Here is a 23,851-nt window from a genome sequence, read left to right as displayed (position 1 = left end):
CAGCTTTCTGCCCCAGTGTCCAGCGTTCTGCCCGTGTCCAGCTTTCTGCCCCTGTGTCCAGCTTTCTGCCCATGTCCAGCTTTCTGCCCCTGTGTCCAGCTTTCTGCCTCTGTGTCCAGCTTTCTGCCTCTGTGTCCAGCTTTCTGCCCCTGTGTCCAGCTTTCTGCCCCTGTGTCCAGCTTCCTGCCCCTGTGCCCAGCTTTCTGCCTCTGTCCAGCTTTCTGCCCCTGTGTCCAGCTTTCTGCCCCTGTGCCCAGCTTTCTGCCCCTGTGCAGCTTTCTGCCCCAGTGTCCAGCGTTCTGCCCGTGTCCAGCTTTCTGCCCCTGTGTCCAGCTTCCTGCCCCTGTGCCCAGCTTTCTGCCTCTGTGTCCAGCTTTCTGCCCCTGTGTCCAGCTTTCTGCCCCTGTGCCCAGCTTCCTGCCCCTGTGCATCTTTCTGCCCCAGTGTCCAGTGTTCTGCCCGTGTCCAGCGTTCTGCCCGTGTCCAGCGTTCTGCCCGTGTCCAGCGCTCTGCCCCCTCCTGTGTCCAGCGTTCTGCCCTCCTGTGTCCAGCGCTCTGCCCCCTCCTGTGTCCAGCGTTCTGCCCCCCCCCTGTGTCCAGCGTTCTGCCCCCTCCTGTGTCCAGCGCTCTGCCCCCTCCTGTGTCCAGCGTTCTGCCCTCCTGTGTCCAGCGCTCTGCCCCCTCCTGTGTCCAGCGCTCTGCCCCCTCCTGTGTCCAGCGTTCTGCCCCCTCCTGTGTCCAGCGTTCTGCCCCCTCCTGTGTCCAGCGTTCTGCCCCCCCGTGTCCAGCGCTCTGCCCCCTCCTGTGTCCAGCGTTCTGCCCCCCCCCTGTGTCCAGCGTTCTGCCCCCTCCTGTGTCCAGCGCTCTGCCCCCTCCTGTGTCCAGCGTTCTGCCCTCCTGTGTCCAGCGCTCTGCCCCCTCCTGTGTCCAGCGCTCTGCCCCCTCCTGTGTCCAGCGTTCTGCCCCCCTCCTGTGTCCAGCGTTCTGCCCCCTCCTGTGTCCAGCGTTCTGCCCTCCTGTGTCCAGCGTTCTGCCCCTGTGCCCAGCTTTCTGCCCCTGTGCCCAGCTTCCTGCCCCTGTGCCCAGCTTTCTGCCCGTGTGCAGCTTTCTGCCCCAGTGTCCAGCGTTCTGCCCGTGTCCAGCTTTCTGCCCCTGTGTCCAGCTTTCTGCCCATGTCCAGCTTTCTGCCCCTGTGTCCAGCTTTCTGCCTCTGTGTCCAGCTTTCTGCCTCTGTGTCCAGCTTTCTGCCCCTGTGTCCAGCTTTCTGCCCGTGTCCAGCTTCCTGCCCCTGTGCCCAGCTTTCTGCCTCTGTGTCCAGCTTTCTGCCCCTGTGTCCAGCTTTCTGCCCCTGTGCCCAGCTTTCTGCCCCTGTGCAGCTTTCTGCCCCAGTGTCCAGCGTTCTGCCCGTGTCCAGCTTTCTGCCCCTGTGTCCAGCTTCCTGCCCCTGTGCCCAGCTTTCTGCCTCTGTGTCCAGCTTTCTGCCCCTGTGTCCAGCTTTCTGCCCCTGTGCCCAGCTTCCTGCCCCTGTGCATCTTTCTGCCCCAGTGTCCAGTGTTCTGCCCGTGTCCAGCGTTCTGCCCGTGTCCAGCGTTCTGCCCGTGTCCAGCGCTCTGCCCCCTCCTGTGTCCAGCGTTCTGCCCTCCTGTGTCCAGCGCTCTGCCCCCTCCTGTGTCCAGCGTTCTGCCCCCCCCCTGTGTCCAGCGCTCTGCCCCCTCCTGTGTCCAGCGTTCTGCCCTCCTGTGTCCAGCGCTCTGCCCCCTCCTGTGTCCAGCGCTCTGCCCCCTCCTGTGTCCAGCGTTCTGCCCCCTCCTGTGTCCAGCGTTCTGCCCCCTCCTGTGTCCAGCGTTCTGCCCCCCCGTGTCCAGCGCTCTGCCCCCTCCTGTGTCCAGCGTTCTGCCCCCCCCCCTGTGTCCAGCGTTCTGCCCCCTCCTGTGTCCAGCGCTCTGCCCCCTCCTGTGTCCAGCGTTCTGCCCTCCTGTGTCCAGCGCTCTGCCCCCTCCTGTGTCCAGCGCTCTGCCCCCTCCTGTGTCCAGCGTTCTGCCCCCTCCTGTGTCCAGCGTTCTGCCCCCTCCTGTGTCCAGCGTTCTGCCCTCCTGTGTCCAGCGTTCTGCCCTCCTGTGTCCAGCGTTCTGCCCTCCTGTGTCCAGCGTTCTGCCCTCCTGTGTCCAGCATTCTGCCCCCTCCTGTGTCCAGCGTTCTGCCCTCCTGTGTCCAGCGTTCTGCCCTCCTGTGTCCAGCGTTCTGCCCTCCTGTGTCCAGCGTTCTGCCCTCCTGTGTCCAGCATTCTGCCCCCTCCTGTGTCCAGCGTTCTGCCCTCCTGTGTCCAGTGTTCTGCCCCCTCCTGTGTCCAGCGTTCTGCCCTCCTGTGTCCAGCGTTCTGCCCTCCTGTGTCCAGCGTCCTGCCCCCTCCTGTGTCCAGCGTTCTGCCCTCCTGTGTCCAGCGTTCTGCCCTCCTGTGTCCAGCGTTCTGCCCCCTCCTGTGTCCAGCGCTCTGCCCTCCTGTGTCCAGCGTTCTGCCCTCCTGTGTCCAGCGTTCTGCCCTCCTGTGTCCAGTGTTCTGCCCCCTCCTGTGTCCAGCGTTCTGCCCTCCTGTGTCCAGCGTTCTGCCCTCCTGTGTCCAGCGTCCTGCCCCCTTCTGTGTCCAGCGTTCTGCCCTCCTGTGTCCAGCGTTCTGCCCTCCTGTGTCCAGCGTTCTGCCCCCTCCTGTGTCCAGCGTTCTGCCCTCCTGTGTCCAGCGTTCTGCCCTCCTGTGTCCAGCGTTCTGCCCTCCTGTGTCCAGCATTCTGCCCCCTCCTGTGTCCAGCGTTCTGCCCTCCTGTGTCCAGCGTTCTGCCCTCCTGTGTCCAGCGTTCTGCCCTCCTGTGTCCAGCGTTCTGCCCTCCTGTGTCCAGCGTTCTGCCCTCCTGTGTCCAGCGTTCTGCCCCCTCCTGTGTCCAGCGTTCTGCCCTCCTGTGTCCAGCGTTCTGCCCTCCTGTGTCCAGCGTTCTGCCCTCCTGTGTCCAGCATTCTGCCCCCTCCTGTGTCCAGCGTTCTGCCCTCCTGTGTCCAGCGTTCTGCCCTCCTGTGTCCAGCGTTCTGCCCTCCTGTGTCCAGTGTTCTGCCCCCTCCTGTGTCCAGCGTTCTGCCCTCCTGTGTCCAGCGTTCTGCCCTCCTGTGTCCAGCGTCCTGCCCCCTCCTGTGTCCAGCGTTCTGCCCTCCTGTGTCCAGCGTTCTGCCCCTGTGTCCAGCTTTCTGCCCCTGTGTCCAGCTTTCTGCCCGTGTCCAGCTTTCTGCCCCTGTGTCCAGCTTTCTGCCCGTGTCCAGCTTTCTGCCCCTGTGTCCAGCTTTCTGCCCATGTCCAGCTTTCTGCCCCTGTGTCCAGCTTTCTGCCTCTGTGTCCAGCTTTCTGCCTCTGTGTCCAGCTTTCTGCCCGTGTCCAGCTTTCTGCCCCTGTGTCCAGCTTTCTGCCCCTGTGTCCAGCTTTCTGCCTCTGTGTCCAGCTTTCTGCCCCTGTGTCCAGCTTTCTGCCCATGCTTTCTGCCCCTGTGTCCAGCTTTCTGCCTCTGTGTCCAGCTTTCTGCCTCTGTGTCCAGCTTTCTGCCCATGTCCAGCTTTCTGCCCCTGTGTCCAGCTTTCTGCCTCTGTGTCCAGCTTTCTGCCTCTGTGTCCAGCTTTCTGCCCCTGTGTCCAGCTTTCTGCCCCTGTGTCCAGCTTCCTGCCCCTGTGCCCAGCTTTCTGCCTCTGTGTCCAGCTTTCTGCCCCTGTGCCCAGCTTTCTGCCCCTGTGCCCAGCTTCCTGCCCCTGTGCCCAGCTTTCTGCCCGTGTGCAGCTTTCTGCCCCAGTGTCCAGCGTTCTGCCCGTGTCCAGCTTTCTGCCCCTGTGTCCAGCTTTCTGCCCATGTCCAGCTTTCTGCCCCTGTGTCCAGCTTTCTGCCTCTGTGTCCAGCTTTCTGCCTCTGTGTCCAGCTTTCTGCCCGTGTCCAGCTTTCTGCCCCTGTGTCCAGCTTCCTGCCCCTGTGCCCAGCTTTCTGCCTCTGTGTCCAGCTTTCTGCCCCTGTGTCCAGCTTTCTGCCCCTGTGCCCAGCTTTCTGCCCCTGTGCAGCTTTCTGCCCCAGTGTCCAGCTTTCTGCCCGTGTCCAGCTTTCTGCCCCTGTGTCCAGCTTCCTGCCCCTGTGCCCAGCTTTCTGCCTCTGTGTCCAGCTTTCTGCCCCTGTGTCCAGCTTTCTGCCCCTGTGCCCAGCTTCCTGCCCCTGTGCATCTTTCTGCCCCAGTGTCCAGTGTTCTGCCCGTGTCCAGCGTTCTGCCCGTGTCCAGCGTTCTGCCCGTGTCCAGCGTTCTGCCCGTGTCCAGCGCTCTGCCCCCTCCTGTGTCCAGCGTTCTGCCCTCCTGTGTCCAGCGCTCTGCCCCCTCCTGTGTCCAGCGTTCTGCCCCCCCCCTGTGTCCAGCGTTCTGCCCCCTCCTGTGTCCAGCGCTCTGCCCCCTCCTGTGTCCAGCGTTCTGCCCTCCTGTGTCCAGCGCTCTGCCCCCTCCTGTGTCCAGCGCTCTGCCCTCCTGTGTCCAGCGTTCTGCCCCTGTGTCCAGCTTTCTGCCCCTGTGTCCAGCTTTCTGCCCGTGTCCAGCTTTCTGCCCCTGTGTCCAGCTTTCTGCCCGTGTCCAGCTTTCTGCCCCTGTGTCCAGCTTTCTGCCCATGTCCAGCTTTCTGCCCCTGTGTCCAGCTTTCTGCCTCTGTGTCCAGCTTTCTGCCTCTGTGTCCAGCTTTCTGCCCGTGTCCAGCTTTCTGCCCCTGTGTCCAGCTTTCTGCCCCTGTGTCCAGCTTTCTGCCTCTGTGTCCAGCTTTCTGCCCCTGTGTCCAGCTTTCTGCCCATGCTTTCTGCCCCTGTGTCCAGCTTTCTGCCTCTGTGTCCAGCTTTCTGCCTCTGTGTCCAGCTTTCTGCCCATGTCCAGCTTTCTGCCCCTGTGTCCAGCTTTCTGCCTCTGTGTCCAGCTTTCTGCCTCTGTGTCCAGCTTTCTGCCCCTGTGTCCAGCTTTCTGCCCCTGTGTCCAGCTTCCTGCCCCTGTGCCCAGCTTTCTGCCTCTGTGTCCAGCTTTCTGCCCCTGTGCCCAGCTTTCTGCCCCTGTGCCCAGCTTCCTGCCCCTGTGCCCAGCTTTCTGCCCGTGTGCAGCTTTCTGCCCCAGTGTCCAGCGTTCTGCCCGTGTCCAGCTTTCTGCCCCTGTGTCCAGCTTTCTGCCCATGTCCAGCTTTCTGCCCCTGTGTCCAGCTTTCTGCCTCTGTGTCCAGCTTTCTGCCTCTGTGTCCAGCTTTCTGCCCGTGTCCAGCTTTCTGCCCCTGTGTCCAGCTTCCTGCCCCTGTGCCCAGCTTTCTGCCTCTGTGTCCAGCTTTCTGCCCCTGTGTCCAGCTTTCTGCCCCTGTGCCCAGCTTTCTGCCCCTGTGCAGCTTTCTGCCCCAGTGTCCAGCTTTCTGCCCGTGTCCAGCTTTCTGCCCCTGTGTCCAGCTTCCTGCCCCTGTGCCCAGCTTTCTGCCTCTGTGTCCAGCTTTCTGCCCCTGTGTCCAGCTTTCTGCCCCTGTGCCCAGCTTCCTGCCCCTGTGCATCTTTCTGCCCCAGTGTCCAGTGTTCTGCCCGTGTCCAGCGTTCTGCCCGTGTCCAGCGTTCTGCCCGTGTCCAGCGTTCTGCCCGTGTCCAGCGCTCTGCCCCCTCCTGTGTCCAGCGTTCTGCCCTCCTGTGTCCAGCGCTCTGCCCCCTCCTGTGTCCAGCGTTCTGCCCCCCCCCTGTGTCCAGCGTTCTGCCCCCTCCTGTGTCCAGCGCTCTGCCCCCTCCTGTGTCCAGCGTTCTGCCCTCCTGTGTCCAGCGCTCTGCCCCCTCCTGTGTCCAACGCTCTGCCCCCTCCTGTGTCCAGCGTTCTGCCCCCTCCTGTGTCCAGCGTTCTGCCCCCTCCTGTGTCCAGCGTTCTGCCCCCCCCCTGTGTCCAGCGCTCTGCCCCCTCCTGTGTCCAGCGTTCTGCCCCCCCGTGTCCAGCGTTCTGCCCCCCCCCGTGTCCAGCGTTCTGCCCCCTCCTGTGTCCAGCGCTCTGCCCCCTCCTGTGTCCAGCGTTCTGCCCTCCTGTGTCCAGCGCTCTGCCCCCTCCTGTGTCCAGCGCTCTGCCCCCTCCTGTGTCCAGCGTTCTGCCCCCTCCTGTGTCCAGCGTTCTGCCCCCTCCTGTGTCCAGCGTTCTGCCCCCTCCTGTGTCCAGCGTTCTGCCCTCCTGTGTCCAGCGTTCTGCCCTCCTGTGTCCAGCGTTCTGCCCTCCTGTGTCCAGCGTTCTGCCCTCCTGTGTCCAGCATTCTGCCCCCTCCTGTGTCCAGCGTTCTGCCCTCCTGTGTCCAGCGTTCTGCCCTCCTGTGTCCAGCGTTCTGCCCTCCTGTGTCCAGTGTTCTGCCCCCTCCTGTGTCCAGCGTTCTGCCCTCCTGTGTCCAGCGTTCTGCCCTCCTGTGTCCAGCGTCCTGCCCCCTCCTGTGTCCAGCGTTCTGCCCTCCTGTGTCCAGCGTTCTGCCCTCCTGTGTCCAGCGTTCTGCCCCCTCCTGTGTCCAGCGCTCTGCCCTCCTGTGTCCAGCGTTCTGCCCTCCTGTGTCCAGCGTTCTGCCCTCCTGTGTCCAGCGTTCTGCCCCCTCCTGTGTCCAGCGTTCTGCCCTCCTGTGTCCAGCGTTCTGCCCTCCTGTGTCCAGCGTCCTGCCCCCTCCTGTGTCCAGCGTTCTGCCCTCCTGTGTCCAGCGTTCTGCCCTCCTGTGTCCAGCGTCCTGCCCCCTCCTGTGTCCAGCGTTCTGCCCTCCTGTGTCCAGCGTTCTGCCCTCCTGTGTCCAGCGTTCTGCCCCCTCCTGTGTCCAGCGTTCTGCCCTCCTGTGTCCAGCGTTCTGCCCACCTGTGTCCAGCATTCTGCCCCCTCCTGTGTCCAGCGTTCTGCCCTCCTGTGTCCAGCGTTCTGCCCTCCTGTGTCCAGCGTTCTGCCCTCCTGTGTCCAGCATTCTGCCCCCTCCTGTGTCCAGCGTTCTGCCCTCCTGTGTCCAGCGTTCTGCCCTCCTGTGTCCAGCGTTCTGCCCTCCTGTGTCCAGCATTCTGCCCCCTCCTGTGTCCAGCGTTCTGCCCTCCTGTGTCCAGCGTTCTGCCCTCCTGTGTCCAGCGTTCTGCCCTCCTGTGTCCAGTGTTCTGCCCCCTCCTGTGTCCAGCGTTCTGCCCTCCTGTGTCCAGCGTTCTGCCCTCCTGTGTCCAGCGTTCTGCCCTCCTGTGTCCAGCGTTCTGCCCTCCTGTGTCCAGCGTTCTGCCCCCTCCTGTGTCCAGCGTTCTGCCCTCCTGTGTCCAGCGTTCTGCCCTCCTGTGTCCAGCGTTCTGCCCTCCTGTGTCCAGTGTTCTGCCCCCTCCTGTGTCCAGCGTTCTGCCCTCCTGTGTCCAGCGTTCTGCCCTCCTGTGTCCAGCGTCCTGCCCCCCCCTGTGTCCAGCGTTCTGCCCTCCTGTGTCCAGCGTTCTGCCCTCCTGTGTCCAGCGTTCTGCCCCCTCCTGTGTCCAGCGTTCTGCCCCCCCCCCCGGATCGCCGCTCTCAATTAAAAAAAAAAAAAAAAAAGTTCTACTTACCTCCAGCGCTCCTGCTCTCTGCACGCAGCTGCAGCGTGGACTCGCTGGCGACTGACAATGACGTCAGGCTCCGGCGACATGCACGCTGCGGCTGACGTCAGCTGCCAGCCTCAGATTGGCTGGCGGCTGTTAACTATTGACGTGCGGGCTCGGGCCCGCACTTCAATAGCGCTGCAGCGCCGGCCGCAGCTAAGGGCCCGGTTCAGCCTGCGGCTGCCGGTAGGGGCCCGATGGGCAGATGAGACGGGGCCCGATGCGGGCCCCCTCTGTCCACCGGGCCCCATACACCAGTCACGGCTGTAATGCCCTGATGGCGGCCCTGCTTGAATGTTTCAGATCAACAAATAGATGTCAATATTAGCCAAAGATAACAGAAGTAAACACAAAATACAGTTTTTAAATGAAGGTCTTTATTATTAAGGGAAAAAATCCAAACCTAGAAGACCCTGTGTGAAAAAGTGATTGCCCCACCCTTAAATTAACTGTAGTTTATCACATATTTGGGAAGCTGCATTCAAATTCCCTAACCACACCCAGGCCTGATTATTGCCACACCTATTCTCAATCAAGAAATCACTTAAATAGGACCTGTCTGACAAAATGAAGTAGATCAAAAGATCCTCAAAAGCTGGACATCATGCCGTGATCCAAAGAAATTCTGGAACAAATGAGAAACAAAGTAACTGAGATCTATCAGTCCGGAAAAGGATATAAAGGCATTTCTAAAGCTTTGGGACTCCTTTGAACAACAGTGGCAGCCATTATCCACAAATAGTGAAAACATGGAACAGTTGTGAACCTTCCCAGGAGAGGCTGGCTGAGCAAAATTACCCCAAGAGCGCAGTGATGACTCATCTAAGAAGACACAAATGAGCCCACCACAACATCCAAAGAACTGCAGGCCTCACTTATATCAGTTAGGGTCAGTGTTCATGATCCAATGTAAGAAAGAGACTGGGCAAAAATGGCCTGCATAGCAAAGTTCCAAGACAATAACCACTACTGAGAAATACGAACATAAAAGCTTGTCTCCATTTTTCCAGAAAAATTCTTCATAATGGCCACGACTTTTGGGAGAACACTCTTTGGACTGATGAGACAAAAGTTGAACTTTTTGGAAGGTGTATGTCCCATTACATCTGGCGTAGAAGTAGCACAGCATTTCAGAAAAGGAACATCATACCAACAGTAAAATATGGGGGTGGTAGTGTGATGGTCTGGGGCTGTTTTGCTGCTTCAGGACCTGGAAGACGTGCTGTGGTAAATAGAACCATAAATTCTACTGTTTACCAAAAAATCCTGAAGGAGAATGTCCGGCCATCTGTTTGTGACCTCAAGCTGAAGTGCACTTGCAGCAGAACAATGATCCAAAACACACCAGCAAGTTCACCTCTGAATGGCTTAAGAAACACAAAATGAAGACTTTGGAGTGGCCTAGTCAAAGTTCTGACCTTAATCCAATTAAGATGCTGTGGCATGACCTTAAAAAGGTGGTTCATGCTAGAAACTCTCCAATGTGGCTGAATTACAATTCTGCAAAGATGAGTGGCCAAAATTCCTCCAGAGCGTTGTAAAAGACTCATTGCCAATTATCATAAATTCTTGATTGCAGTTGTTGCTGCTGCTGAGGATGGCCCAACAAGTTATTAGGTTTAGGGGGCAATCACTTTTTCACACAGGGCCCTATAGGTTTGGATTTCGTTTCCCCTTAATAATAAAGACCTACATTTATAAACTGCATTTTGTGTTACTTGTGTTATCTTTGCCTATAATTTACATTTGTTTGGTGTTCTGAAACATTTAAATGTGACAGACATGCAAAAGAATAGGAAATCAGAAAGGGGGCAAACACTTTTTTGCACAACTGTCTGTGCATTGTTATGGGCTAAAATTTTGCAACATAAATCAGAATCTTGGCAAATCTATTGTAAAGGCCTTAATTCACATTAGGCTAACGTCAACTGAAACTGCTGGAAGTGATTGGTTTGGCAGACGGTCTGCTGTATAAGAGGCTACCGACTGTTCCTCAACAGATCAGAAAGGATAAGAGTCTGACATGTCTGATTTCGGACTGCTGAAGCTGTTGCCAGAGGATTCTGAGAGTGGATTTTTCATTGAGAACACAAGAGCGCTCGGCTCTTAAGTATGGAGGAATTGGGAGAGATAGCTGCGGGATAAACGATGCTTTACTAAAGTTTACAAGACTTAATAGAAAGTGGACTGTGACTCCCTGACAGTGAGTAAAGCCCGACTCTGAATAGACTGAGCAATCTCCGTCTTGTGATTGTGTGTCACATCTCTGCCGGCGGTAATGGACTCACTGCTTCATGTCTTGCATCTGGCACTCGGTGTTTTCTTGCTGACTCCGCAGGCTCTGCACCTCATACAGCAGTCTGCTCACGTCCTCATGTCGGAGTTTTGTCTCCTCGCTTTTCACAACAGACACCTACGCAGAATGACACAATTTATGTACTTTTTTTTTCAAGAATGGGGTCATCTCATTTTACCAATTTGGTCCTCCAGTTTTAGCTTCCTCTGCTCACACCCTTATGGCATGTCTAGATGATACATCATAGAACTTACTAAGCAGAAAACCCCTGGTTAGGTTATAGAACATTGTAATATGCTATATAAACAAAAGTATCGGGTACACCTTTTTATCACTGAATTCATAAAGTTACAGAACAGGGTCACACAGTGCTGAGGAGCAGAGGGCAGAAAATTCACCAGTGCTCTGCTGACTCCATGACAGCAGAGTCCAGACCTCCTCTGGTATTAACATCAGCACAAACACTGCACCCCTGCTGGGAGCTTCATGGCCAAGCAGTTATTACAGCCTCACATCACCAAGCACGATGCCGAGTGTCAGATGGAGTGGTATAAAGCAGTTACCACTGGACTCTAGATCAGCAGAATTGTATTCTATGGAATGATAGATCACCCTTCTTAATCTAGTAGTGTGAGGGCCTACCGGTCAGAATTTTCTGAATGCCGAGAGAACGTTACTTCCCTGACTGCATTGTGCCAACTGTAAAGTTTGATGGAGAAAGGTTAATGCTAAAGGGATTTAGATGATGCTTCTAATTTTGTGGGAACAGTTTGGGGAGGGCTTTTTTCTGTCCGAGCATGACTGTGTCCCAGTAGGTCCATATGGTTGGGGGAGTTTGGTGTGAAAGAACATGACCAGACACACAGAGCCCCGACCCCAACCCCATTCAGCACCTTTAAAGACCTGTTCAAGTAAGGAAGGAGTTAATGTCTTCAGGCTTGCCAAATCTCACTATTAGCCTACATTCACACCATACTTTTGGTCTGAGAGTTGTCCATGAAAAAAATTGAAAGCGCTGTTATTCTATAGGGCTGTATGTATAATTTTTCTTTTTATACAGACCAAATGTCTGCATCAACAAAATTGCAGTGTGCACTATTGTCATCCGTATGTCAGATGAGACCTGCCTATTCCAACAAAATCAGATCACGTACGGATCATCCATATTGCATCCGATTTTTACAGATACACTGTAATTTATTAACATAGAAAACTGTATTTGGTGTTGTAAATTTTAATAACTGCTGATACATATAAAAATGGATGCCATACAAATGACAATTCAGATGAAAAATCAACATTTTTTTTTCTGCATGGAAATAGGGTGATTTTTTTTTTTTGTGTGAATCTCAGCAGGGCCTCCAAAATTGTAAGAATAAAAACCACTCCAAGTTAGAATTTTCTGAGATTCAGTTTATGGCTGTTATTAATAAGAAATGCACAGCTTGTGATCTCCAACAATCTCCAGGGGCTTTCTGGAGTGTTCATATATTTTTTACTCTTCATAACCCCTTACTGACATTGGACATACTATTATGCCGATGTCAGTATCCCCCGCTTTGATGTGGGCTCCGGCAAAGCCGGGACATGTCAGCTGTTTTGAACAGCTGACATGTGCCAGAAATAGGCACGGGTGGAATAACGATCCACCCGCACCTATTAACTAGATAAATGCCGCTGTCAAACTCTGATAGCGGCTTTAACAAGCGCTTCCGGCCATCCGGACGGAAATGCGCACACCGGTGACCCCCGTCACATGATCGGGGGTCATCGGTACGTCGGCATGACAACCAGAGGTCTCCTTGAGACCTCTATGGTTGTTGATGCCGGATTGCTATGAGCGTCACCCTGTGGTCAGCTGTTGTGAATTCTGCTCTTGGGCTCTCTCCGGTGGTTGTAAGTGGTAGCGCTGCTGTCTCTGAATCGCAGCATTTATCAGGTGTGTTCACTTCTTGCAATTTTGACTGGGCTATTTAGTCTTGCTTCACCCTTTAGTCAGTGCCAGTTGTCCATTGTTCCTGGAGGATTCACATCCCTTTCTGGTCTCTTCTGCTTTGCAGTTTATTTCAACAAAGATAAGTTCTGGCCTTGATTTTTCTGTCTACATGCTGTGGCCTTATGGTTCAGTTCTTTTCCATGTTTTTGTCTTGTCCAGCTTGGTCTGTATAAGGATTTGTTTAGCCAAGCTGGTATCTCTGGAGATGCAGATATACCCTCCATATCTTTAGTTAGCTGTGGAGATTTGTATTTTCTGTGGTGGATATTTTCTAGTGTTTTAATACTGACCGCATAGTACTCTGTCCTATCCTTTCTATTTAGCTAAAAGTGGCCTCCTTTGCTAAATTATCATTTCAGTCTGTGTATGTTTTTTCCCTCTCCTTTCACAGTCAATATTTGTGGGGGGCAGCCTATCTTTTGGGGATTTTCTCTGAGGCAAGATAGTTTTCCCTTTTCTATCTCTAGGGGTAATTAGTCCTCTGGCTGTGTCGAGATGTCTAGGGAGCGCTAGGTACATTCCACGGCTATTTCTAGTTGCGGTGTTAAGTTCAGGGTCTGCGGTCAGTACAGGTTCCACCTTCTCCAGAGTACGTCTCATGCTGCTCTTAGGCCACCAGATCATAGCAGTACAACTGGCCAACAATGAGTTAACCGCATCTCAGAAGAAGGGAAGGAAAGTGCTAAGCCATTTTTTTTTTCTGTAGTCTGTTGTGTTTTTTTTTCTTCCCTCTTTACCTCTGGGTGGCTCAGGAGTTCAGCGCTGGTATGGATGTTCAGGGATTGGCTTCTCGTGTGGATCAACTTGCTGCTAGAGTACAGGGTATTTCCAATTATATCGTTCAGACTCCGGTTTTAGAGCCTAGAATTCCAACTCCTGATTTGTTTTTTGGGGATAGGTCCAAATTTCTGAGCTTTAAAAATAACTGTAAACTGTTTTTTGCTCTGAAACCCCGTTCCTCTGGTGATCCCATCCAGCAGGTTAAAATTGTTATATCTCTGCTGCGTGGTGACCCGCAGGATTGGGCATTTGCCCTGGAACCTGGGAATCCAGCGTTGCTTAATGTAGACACCTTTTTTCAGGCGCTTGGGTTATTGTATGACGAACCTAATTCAGTGGATCATGCTGAGAAGACCTTGTTGGTCCTGTCTCAAGGTCAAGAAGCGGCAGAATCATATTGCCAGAAGTTTAGAAAATGGTCTGTACTGACTAAATGGAATGAGGATGCCTTGGCGGCAATCTTCAGAAAGGGTCTTTCTGAATCCGTTAAAGACGTTATGGTGGGGTTTCCCATGCCTGCTGGTCTGAGTGATTCTATGTCTCTGGCCATTCAGATTGATCGGCGCTTGCGCGAGCGCAGAGTTGTGCGCACTATGGCATTGTCTTCCGAGCGGAGTCCTGAGCCTATGCAGTGTGATAGGATTGTGTCTAGAGCTGAACGACAAGGATTCAGACGTCAGAATAGGTTGTGTTTTTACTGCGGCGATTCTGCTCATGTTATTTCTGATTGCCCTAAGCGTACCAAGAGAATCGCTAGTTCTGTTACCATTAGTACTGTACAACCTAAATTTCTGTTATCTGTGACCCTGATCTGCTCATTATCGTCATTTTCTGTCATGGCGTTTGTGGATTCAGGCGCCGCTCTAAACTTAATGGACTTAGATTTTGCCAGACGTTGTGGTTTCCCCTTGCAGCCTTTGCAGAGTCCTATTCCTTTGAGGGGCATTGATGCTACACCGTTGGCTAAAAATAAACCTCAGTTTTGGACAAAGCTGACCATGTGCATGGCGCCAGCCCATCAGGAAGATTGTCGTTTTCTGGTGTTGCATAATTTGCATGATGCTATTGGGCTGGGTTTCCCATGGTTACAGCTGCATAATCCGGTATTAGATTGGAAATCTATGTCTGTGACTAGTTGGGGTTGTCAGGGGGTTCATGGTGACGTTCCTTTGATGTCAATTGCCTCCTCCCCCTCTTCTGAAATTCCTGAGTTTTTGTCAGATTTCCAGGATGTATTCAATGAGCCCAAGTCCAGTTCCCTTCCACCGCATAGGGACTGTGATTGTGCTATTGACTTGATTCCAGGCTGTAAGTTCCCTAAGGGCCAACTTTTCAACCTGTCTGTGCCAGAACATACCGCCATGCGGAGCTATGTTAAGGAGTCCTTGGAGAAGGGGCATATTCGGCCATCTTCTTCACCATTGGGAGCAGGTTTTTTTTTTGTTGCCAAAAAAGATGGCTCCTTGAGGCCCTGTATTGATTATCGCCTCCTGAATAAGATCACGGTCAAATTCCAATACCCTTTGCCTTTGCTTTCTGATCTGTTTGCTAGGATTAAGGGGGCTAGTTGGTTTACTAAGATTGACCTTCGAGGGGCATATAATCTTGTTCGTATTAAGCAGGGTGACGAATGGACAACTGCGTTTAATACGCCCGAAGGCCATTTTGAATACCTTGTAATGCCATTCGGACTCTCTAATGCTCCATCTGTGTTTCAGTCCTTCATGCATGATATATTTCGGAATTATCTTGATAAATTCATGATTGTATATTTGGATGATATTTTGATTTTTTCAGATGATTGGGAGTCTCATGTGAAACAAGTCAGGATGGTATTTCAGATCCTTCGTGATAATGCCTTGTTTGTGAAGGGGTCTAAGTGCCTCTTTGGAGTACAGAAGATTTCTTTTTTGGGCTTCATTTTTTCTCCCTCATCTATAGAAATGGATCCGGTTAAGGTTCAGGCCATTCATGATTGGATCCAGCCCACAACCGTAAAGAGCCTTCAGAAATTTTTGGGCTTTGCTAATTTTTATCGCCGTTTCATTGCCAATTTCTCCAGTGTGGTTAAACCCTGACCGATTTGACGAAGAAAGGCGCTGATGTGACGAATTGGTCCTCTGCGGCTGTTTCTGCCTTTCAGGAGCTTAAACGCCGATTTACTTCTGCCCCTGTGTTGCGTCAGCCAGATGTTTCTCTTCCTTTTCAGGTTGAGGTTGACGCTTCCGAGATTGGGGCAGGGGCTGTTTTGTCTCAGAGGAATTCTGATGGTTCCTTGATGAAACCGTGTGCCTTCTTTTCTCGAAAGTTTTCGCCTGCGGAACGCAATTATGATGTCGGCAATCGTGAGTTGTTGGCTATGAAGTGGGCATTTGAGGAGTGGCGACATTGGCTTGAGGGGGCCAAGCACCGTATTGTGGTCTTGACCGATCATAAGAATCTGATTTATCTCGAGTCTGCCAAACGGCTGAATCCTAGACAGGCCTGATGGTCCCTGTTTTTCTCCCGTTTTGATTTTGTGGTCTCGTATCTTCCGGGTTCTAAGAATGTTAAGGCTGATGCCCTCTCTAGGAGCTTTTTGCCTGATTCTCCTGGGGTCCTTGAGCCGGTCGGTATTCTGAAGGAAGGGGTGATTCTTTCTGCCATCTCCCCTGATTTACGATGGGTTCTTCAGGAATTTCAGGCTGATAAGCCTGACCGCTGTCCAGTAGGGAAATTGTTTGTTCCTGACAGATGGACTAGTAAAGTGATTTTGGAGGTTCATTGTTCTGTGTTAGCTGGTCATCCTGGGATTTTTGGTACCAGATATTTGGTTGGTAGGTCCTTTTGGTGGCCTTCTTTGTCACGGGATGTGCGTTCTTTTGTGCAGTCCTGTGGGACTTGTGCGCGGGCCAAGCCTTGCTGTTCCCGCGCTAGTGGGTTGCTTTTGCCTTTGCTGGTCCCTGAGAGGCCCTGGACGCATATTTCTATGGATTTTATTTCGGATCTTCCGGTTTCCCAGAGAATGTCAGTTATCTGGGTGGTTTGTGACCGGTTTTCTAAGATGGTTCATTTGGTACCTTTGCCTAAGTTGCCTTCCTCTTCTGATTTGGTTCCGTAGTTTTTTCAGCATGTGGTTCGTTTGCATGGCATTCCGGAGAATATTGTGTCCGATAGAGGTTCCCAGTTTGTTTCTAGGTTTTGGCCTGCCTTTTGTGCTAGGCTGGGCATTGATTTGTCTTTTTCTTCCGCATTTCATCCTCAGACAAATGGCCAAACCGAGCGAACTAATCAGACTTTGGAAACTTATTTGAGATGCTTTGTGTCTGCTGATCAGGATGATTGGGTGGCTTTCTTGCCATTGGCCGAGTTTGCCCTTAATAATCGGGCTAGTTCTGCTACCTTGGTTTCACCCTTCTTTTGTAACTCTGGTTTTCATCCTCGTTTTTCTTCGGGGCAGGTTGAGCCTTCTGATTGTCCTGGGGTGGACTCTGTGGTTGACAGGTTGCAGCAAATTTGGGCTCATGTTGTTAACAATTTGGTGTTGTCTCAGGAGGGGGCTCAGCGTTTTGTTAACCGTCGTCGGTGTGTTGGTTCCCGGCTTCGGGTTGGGGATTTGGTCTGGTTGTCTTCCCGTCATGTCCCTATGAAGGTTTCTTCCCCTAAGTTTAAGCCTCAGTTTATTGGCCCTTATAGGATTTCTGAGATTATCAATCCAGTGTCTTTTCGTTTGGCCCTTCCAGCCTCTTTTTCCATTCATAATGTTTTTCATAGATCTTTGTTGCGGAAATATGTGGTGCCCGTTGTTCCCTCTGTTGATCCTCCTGCCATGGTGTTGATTGATGGGGAGTTGGAGTACGTGGTTGAGAAGATTTTGGATTCTCGTTTTTCGAGGCGGAAGCTTCAGTATCTTGTCAAATGGAAGGGTTATGGCCAGGAGGATAATTCTTGGGTTGTTGCCTCCGATGTTCATGCTGATGATTTGGTTCGTGCCTTTCATTTGGCACGTCCGGATCGGCCTGGGGGCCCTGGTGGAGGTTCGGTGACCCCTCCTCAAGGGGGGGGGTACTGTTGTGAATTCTGCTCTTGGGCTCCCTCTGGTGGTTGTAAGTGGTAGTGCTGCTGTCTCTGAATCACAGCATTTATCAGGTGTGTTCACTTCTTGCAATTTTGACTGGGCTATTTAGTCTTGCTTCACCCTTTAGTCAGTGCCAGTTGTCCATTGTTCCTGGAGGATTCACATCCCTTTCTGGTCTCTTCTGCTTTGCAGTTTATTTCAACAAAGATAAGTTCTGGCCTTGATTTTTCTGTCTACATGCTGTGGCCTCAGTTCTTTTCCATGTTTTTGTCTTGTCCAGCTTGGTCTGTATAAGGATTTGTTTAGCCAAGCTGGTATCTCTGGAGATGCAGATATACCCTCCATATCTTTAGTTAGCTGTGGAGATTTGTATTTTCTGTGGTGGATATTTTCTAGTGTTTTAATACTGACCGCATAGTACTCTGTCCTATCCTTTCTATTTAGCTAGAAGTCGCCTCCTTTGCTAAATTCTCATTTCAGTCTGTGTATGTTTTTTCCCTCTCCTTTCACAGTCAATATTTGTGGGGGGCTGCCTATCTTTTGGGGATTTTCTCTGAGGCAAGATAGTTTTCCCTTTTCTATCTCTAGGGGTAATTAGTCCTCCGGCTGTGTCGAGATGTCTAGGGAGCGCTAGGTACATTCCACGGCTACTTCTAGTTGCAGTGTTAAGTTCAGGGTCTGCGGTCAGTACAGGTACCACCTTCTCCAGAGTACGTCTCATGCTGCTCTTAGGCCACCAGATCATAACAGTCAGCGCTGGCACTCATAGCAAGTCTGCAATTCAGCTACATAGAGGCGATCTGAGCATTGCCTCTATGTAGCAGAGCCGATCAAGTTGTGGCAAATTCTAGCCTCCCATGTAGGCTATTGAAGCATGCCAAAAGTTTAAAAAAAATGTTTTTAAAAATATGAGAAAAATAAAGAAAATATAAAAGTTTAAATCACCCCCTTTCAATAAAAATAAAATCCAACATAGACATATTTTATATTGCCGCATTAGGAATCGCCCGATCTATCAATAAAAGCAAGGATTAACCTGATCACTAAACGGCGTAGCGAGAAAAAATCAAAACGCCAGAATTAAGTTTGTTGTTTTGGTCACTGTGACATTGCATTAAAATGCAATAACGAGAGATCATAAGATCGATTTCTGCACAAAAAAGGTATCATTAAAAACTTCAGCTTGGCACGCAAAAAATAAGCCACCACCCAACCCGAGATCATGAAAAATAGAGACGCTATGAGTCTCGGAAAATAGCGCAAATATATATTTTTTTTTAAACAAACTTTGGACATTTTTTTCATCACTTAGATAAAAAAGAATGTTTGGTGTCTATGAACTCGTAATGACCTGGAGAATCATAATGGCAGGTCTGTTTTAGCATTTAGTGAACCTAGAAAAAAAGCCAAACAAAAAACAAGTGTGGGATTGCACTTTATTTTGCAATTTCACCACACTTGGAATTTATTTCCTGTTTTCTGTTGCACAACATGGTAAAGCAGGGCCGGACTGGCCATCGGGCATTTCTGGCAAATGCCAGAAGGGCCGGTCCCTGCAGTGGGCCGCTCAATCTGTTGACCCCCTTCAAGCTGTCAGCCGGCGTTCTGTTTTCTGCAGCCAGCACACTAGGCAGCATCAGCTTGCCTTGTGCACACGATCACGCTGCACTTCCAAAATCACCGCTGCCGACAGGATGAAGTTGATGGCCGCGGTCTTATGACCTGATCACCAGCTGCGGTGAGGTAACAGCCACAGGGCATGAGGAGGGGGGAGAGGCGCGCTCTGCTCTTCTGTGCTGCCCCGACCCTGCCCCTTAATGCAGCCGCTTGTTTGGAGTCAGGACATCAGACCGCCCACTTCCTCCTGTCCACCAAGGCGGCAGGAACAGAATGGATTTACGAGCTGCTGATAACCTTGCCCTGCGTGCACGGAGCAAAAGCACAAAAGCCCCGGAGTTGTACCTGGAGCTAGCAAAGAAGTTACAGGCAAGCATTAATAGAATTAAGAAAAAAAAGCTGTGTCCACTCTTCTTCCATGGCACTATCTCAAAAGAAAACCACCATTCCTGTGAACTATAACTCCCAGCATGCCATAGGAGCTGCTGTACATGCTGTGAGTTATAGTTCTCCTCAAAAGCAGGGATAATAGTCAACTATGGGATCTTAAAGGAAATCTGATGGCTGAGGGTATGTTTCCATGTGGCGTATTTGCTGTGTATTGGATGCAGCGTCCAAATGTTACAGCATAGTGGAGGGGATTTTATGAAATCCCGTCTCCACTATGCGTGTAGGGATACCTACGGCTTCCCTGCGGGGACGAACATGCGGCGCGTCTCTCCAGACCGCATGTCTATTTATCTTACGGAGACGCTCAGTCTCCACAAGATAAATATCACAGTCTATGTTACAGGATGCGGTGATTCTGCACGGTTAATGAACATTTGCTGGATCACCGCGCATACAAAAGCTGGCAGCGCTTTGGACGGGGCGGGTGTCCACTGCGTCCAAAGCGCTCGGAATACGCCACGTGGAAACATAGCCTTATGCATCCACAGGCCGCATGTATCAGATATTGGCTGCATGATTCCAGAAAGGTATGGTTGACTCTGAAATGTTGCGGTGTTTCAGGGTAAACGCTGCCGAGGACCAAGGCATACGGGCTTAGATTATACAGACGGTGCCGAATATGTGCTGCCCATGGGTCACTCAGCAAGTATCAGCGGTCAAGTTCACTTTAAAGGGTTTGCTCAGTGCTGCTTACTTCTGCATTGGGAAGCGAGCAGCGGTGAAGACATAGTGTACAAATACCCAACGGGACAGATGCCTGAATGGCAGCTATCATGGCCGTGTCTTGGTGGGCATGGTTTCACCGCAGGGTATCAGCACCACTCAGTTCCCAATGTAGAAATAAATGATGCCGGAGTAAACCTTAAATTCAATTGTATATCAATGACAACTCCAAACAGAAAAATTACTGTTAATGGTCAATTATTTTTTTTGAGGAAAAGAAAAATGTAAAAAAAAAAAAATTAAATTTGATATCTTTCTAATCATATCAAGAGCCAGAATTAAGTTATCTTGTCATTTATACTTCAGTGAGCTTAAAAAAACTAAATTTAGATATACATACATATATACAATATGTACAATTGAAGACTTACACCTGTTCCTCCTCTGCAGTTTGTTGTAAAAGAATACCCACTGCTGCAGCACCCGGCGTCTGTTATTGTCTGTATCTCTGACATCACGGCAATAGCGATGCAGAGAATTAGCTTCTGAGCTCCTGATTGGCTGCAGCGTTAATGACGTGACATGAGAACTGTAGACACTAGATCTGTGGAGTGTGGATAAAGCGCAGTTTGTTTGGGTGTAGTGCTATGTGATGTATCGGATAGCACTCGGCCCAGTGTTATTCTATGGGGCAGAGCAGCTCAGCGATTATTTTCGGATGCTGAATTGGCATGAGAGAACAGTGGCAGCATGCCGTAATTGGCAGCGAGATTTGGCTCACTCGCACCCCCATACAAGTGTATGGGTGCGAGTGACACAACGCACTGCACTCAGATATCATACCAGTGCAGTCAAAGATATGCCAAGTGTATGACCCCGGCCTAGGAGCAATAAATAATTCTGAGCTGTAATACTGGGCCGTCTGTGACTGTATGATATATAGTCGTGTTACACTCCCCTCACTTCTTGTAACCTACAGGTGCACAAAGATATTATACAGTCACCATGTGACAAGTGGGCCTGTGTGACTTCAAATGCCAGGGCTGAATTTTAGTCCCAGTCCGGCCCTGTGGTAAAGCCAATGTTATTGTTCAAAAGTACAACTTGTCTTGCAAAAAATAAGCCCTCACACGGCCATATTGGCAGAAAAATTAAAACAAACAATGCTTCTGCTGACTGTTCGGTCGACAGCCATCTCAGCAAACTCCCATACCAAGGAGCGCTTCTATGTTCTTCATGAGAGAGCCTCCGACTTACACAGGGTGCCTTATCTCAGGGAGAACCATGGCGCTTTACATGTGAGCAGAGGTATACATAACAAAAAACTAGTACAATAATAAAACGAGCCACCAACTGGTACAGGAGGAACCTGCCCGCGAGGGCTCATAATCTACAAGGCTACACATTAGACCGTCAGTCAAACCTGTCAATATTGTGAAGAGCAGAACAAAAATGATTACCTCAATGAACCAAAAAAAAAAGAATTTGTGATAAATATTGACATGTCCATTCAAGGACATTTTAGCTATAGTATGAAATCCTGTTTTTCTTGTCTGTGGAATTGCCTTTGTACTGTTTGTTGTGAAACTGCCGCCCACGAAACTGTTTCTTTCTTTCTTTCCTGTTTTGTCTCTTTGTTTAAACATGTAAAACTTGTATAACCACTAAACCTACCGATACAACTATATAAAGAAGGGATAGCACCTTGAAGGCAGGCGTGCTTCAGAGACTTCCCAGTGATACACTATACAAGACGTGTCTTGTGTATTATTTCTGGTGATTCCCCACTTCCAAAGGCTACTCCGACTGAGTGTGATCCTGACATTTCCTGGCGCCTGAACAGGGACCCGAGGTCTGTGTATTCCTTCAAGAACACCGGCAGAATACAAACGAAAAGAGAATCTGGGATAATGGACGGCAGATGAACAAAAACCTGGCCAGGTAAGAGACACTGTTAGATCTCTTATATCTGCCCTGCACTGTCCGTAAGATTTTCTGTGTCGTGTTCTTTAGCGGGTAGTTCTAGTAGAGGAGGATACCTATAGCTCGGGTTCTTGAACTATTTAGGAATTGATCACCTCACGGAGTACGGCATTGAATGAGAGTGAATGTGAATAAAAGGTGTGTGGAAGTTGAGAATAGCCCTATAAGCCGCCCAGGGTGTTGAAACAGAAGAAGTGACTGTCCCACTGGGCAACGTGGTTGCGTCCTTTCGGGGAGACCTCCGCGCCTATGTTCAATCTCTGATCCTGTCTTTGACAAAAACCTGGTGACGGATAAGTGTATGATAGTATGAGCCCAGGACAGATAAATTAGCCTGGGACAAGAATACGTTGTGTATGATAGTATGAGCCCAGGACAGATAAATTAGCCTGGGACAAGATACGTTGTATGTTCTTTTTCTTTTTCTGTCTGGTTGCATTTGTGTTGTTTGCTATAAGTGTAGGAATCAGGATTTTCTTACATCAACACAGTTTAAACACCCTAGCTCCTTAGGAAGAAGGTAACGAGGTATTCTCATACCCAAACGCCACCTAGGGCAAGAAAAAGACATCCTAGCTCCTTAGGAAGAAGGTAACGAGGTATTCTCATACCCAAACGCCACCTAGGGCAAGAAAGCTCAGGATAAGAAAATGGGGAATAAGCAAACAAAGTCGGAACCAGAAGAATTAGATATCTATACTATCATAAAGGAGAGAAGTGGTGAAGATGCCACTAAGGGGCTGAAAAAGATTTTTAGTAAGTTTGGAGTTACTAGGGCAGAAGCTTTTAGTAGAAAACTATGGGAAGGAATTCAGGAAAGAAAAAAAGGCATAATAAGAGACAAGAAATGGATAGATCAGATCCAAGCATTGATTGATGTCTCTAGGGTAGCAGAAAATGAGGGATGGACATATAATCAACAGAGTAAAAAGTGGTGTATTAGACCCGCAGGCTGTGGAGAAAAACAAAATGTGGAATCTAAAAATACCCCACCCCCATACCTTAACCCACATGCCCCATCTTTTCTCCAAACACCACCTCAAAGTTTAGCCGGACCAGGAGGATGGGTATGTCCACACTGTGGACAACAAAATCCAGACTGGAGAAATGATTGCCTAGCCTGTGGTACACCTAGACATGGCGCTGTACTTGCCCCTGTTAGGGTAGTACCAAGACCCTTTAGGGAACCTGGTGCTGACTGAGTAATGGGAACTAGATACCACCAAACTCGACAATATTTCCCTTGGTCCCCCGCTGAAGGCATGTCTCTCTTGCATAACGCACCAGATCCCACCCAGTGTCCAGTTAGATTTGCACAATATATACAGCAAATTATGCAGACTCACGCAGGAGTTTGGGCAGATGGAGAAGAATTATGTAGAATGAAAATGACTCCTGGACTCTTCCAGGAGCTATTAGCAAATCTACAGGTACATAGGCCCCAAGCAGGAGATGGTGCCTTACAAACGATAGAATCAGGTACGCAATTTGTAGATCACTTAATGGTTTTCATGAGGGAGAGACAGAGGCAGAGAGGAACAACGGGAGTGATGGCTCAGAAATCTGGACAATCAGTAGACGAATATTATCTAAGTGTAGAAAATAATTTCAGAGATGAAGGCATGGATCTAACCGCTCCAGGAATGATGAGGTTAGTTACAAAAACCTTTATAGATGGATTGTCTCCAAAAGTGAAGGAAAAGCTTAAGGCCGCAACCCCTGATTGGAGAACCTTGGAAGACCCACACCTGGCTAGACAGAAAGCTGTAGGGATAGAAATGGACTTAAGAGAAAATTCTAAGCCAGTAAGAATTGCACAGGCTAATACTGGCTCTGCTAATCAAAAGTTTACTTGTCATTACTGTAAGAAGCCAGGACATTTCCAAAGGGAATGTAGGAAGAGAAAAGCAGATATAAATTCAGGAACCTTTTTACCCAAAAATAGGATAAATAACCCAGCGCCTGATCAAACAGACAGCTCAGAATGACTGAAGGTTATGCAGGTCTCTCTTCCTTCTAGAAGACCAATAATACAAGTTGAGGTTGAGGGTAAAAATGTACCTTTTCTGATAGATACGGGAGCAACATCCTCCATTTTAAATCAGGACTTTTTACCATATCCTGACAATATATCCTCAAAGGTTACATATGCAGAAGGGTATGATGGTAAAATTCAGGCGTTGCCCTTTACAAAACCTTTAAATGTGAGCTTTGGCCCTAAAACTTTTGTATCCAAATTTTTATTTGCTAAAGGTGCACCTACCTGCTTGTTGGGTACTGATGTCTTAAGTAAAATGCATGCAAACATCCATTTTAGAGAAGATGGCACAGTTATGCTGACCATCCCTGAAGATGCAGAAACTCTGGAACAATATGTTAGAATACAGGCAATGGAGG

General features: G+C 50.4%; 1 protein-coding gene across 1 annotated transcript in view; it reads right to left on the bottom strand.

Moving 5' to 3' along the window:
- The window catches only part of HSF4 (heat shock transcription factor 4), a 77,711-nt gene that overhangs the window by 24,857 nt on the left and 29,003 nt on the right, over window positions 1-23,851 (bottom strand). Inside the window, exon 4 of the mRNA XM_077292766.1 lies at window positions 9,901-10,025. Within this exon, the coding sequence (XP_077148881.1) occupies window positions 9,901-10,025 (125 nt within the window). The remainder of the gene's footprint in view (window positions 1-9,900; window positions 10,026-23,851) is intronic.

Source organism: Ranitomeya variabilis, chromosome 2, assembly GCF_051348905.1.
Source record: "Ranitomeya variabilis isolate aRanVar5 chromosome 2, aRanVar5.hap1, whole genome shotgun sequence".
Classification (NCBI taxonomy): Eukaryota; Metazoa; Chordata; class Amphibia; order Anura; family Dendrobatidae; genus Ranitomeya; species Ranitomeya variabilis.
The sequence above is the reverse complement of the archived record's forward strand: the minus strand, read 5'-3'. Positions and strand labels throughout refer to the sequence as shown.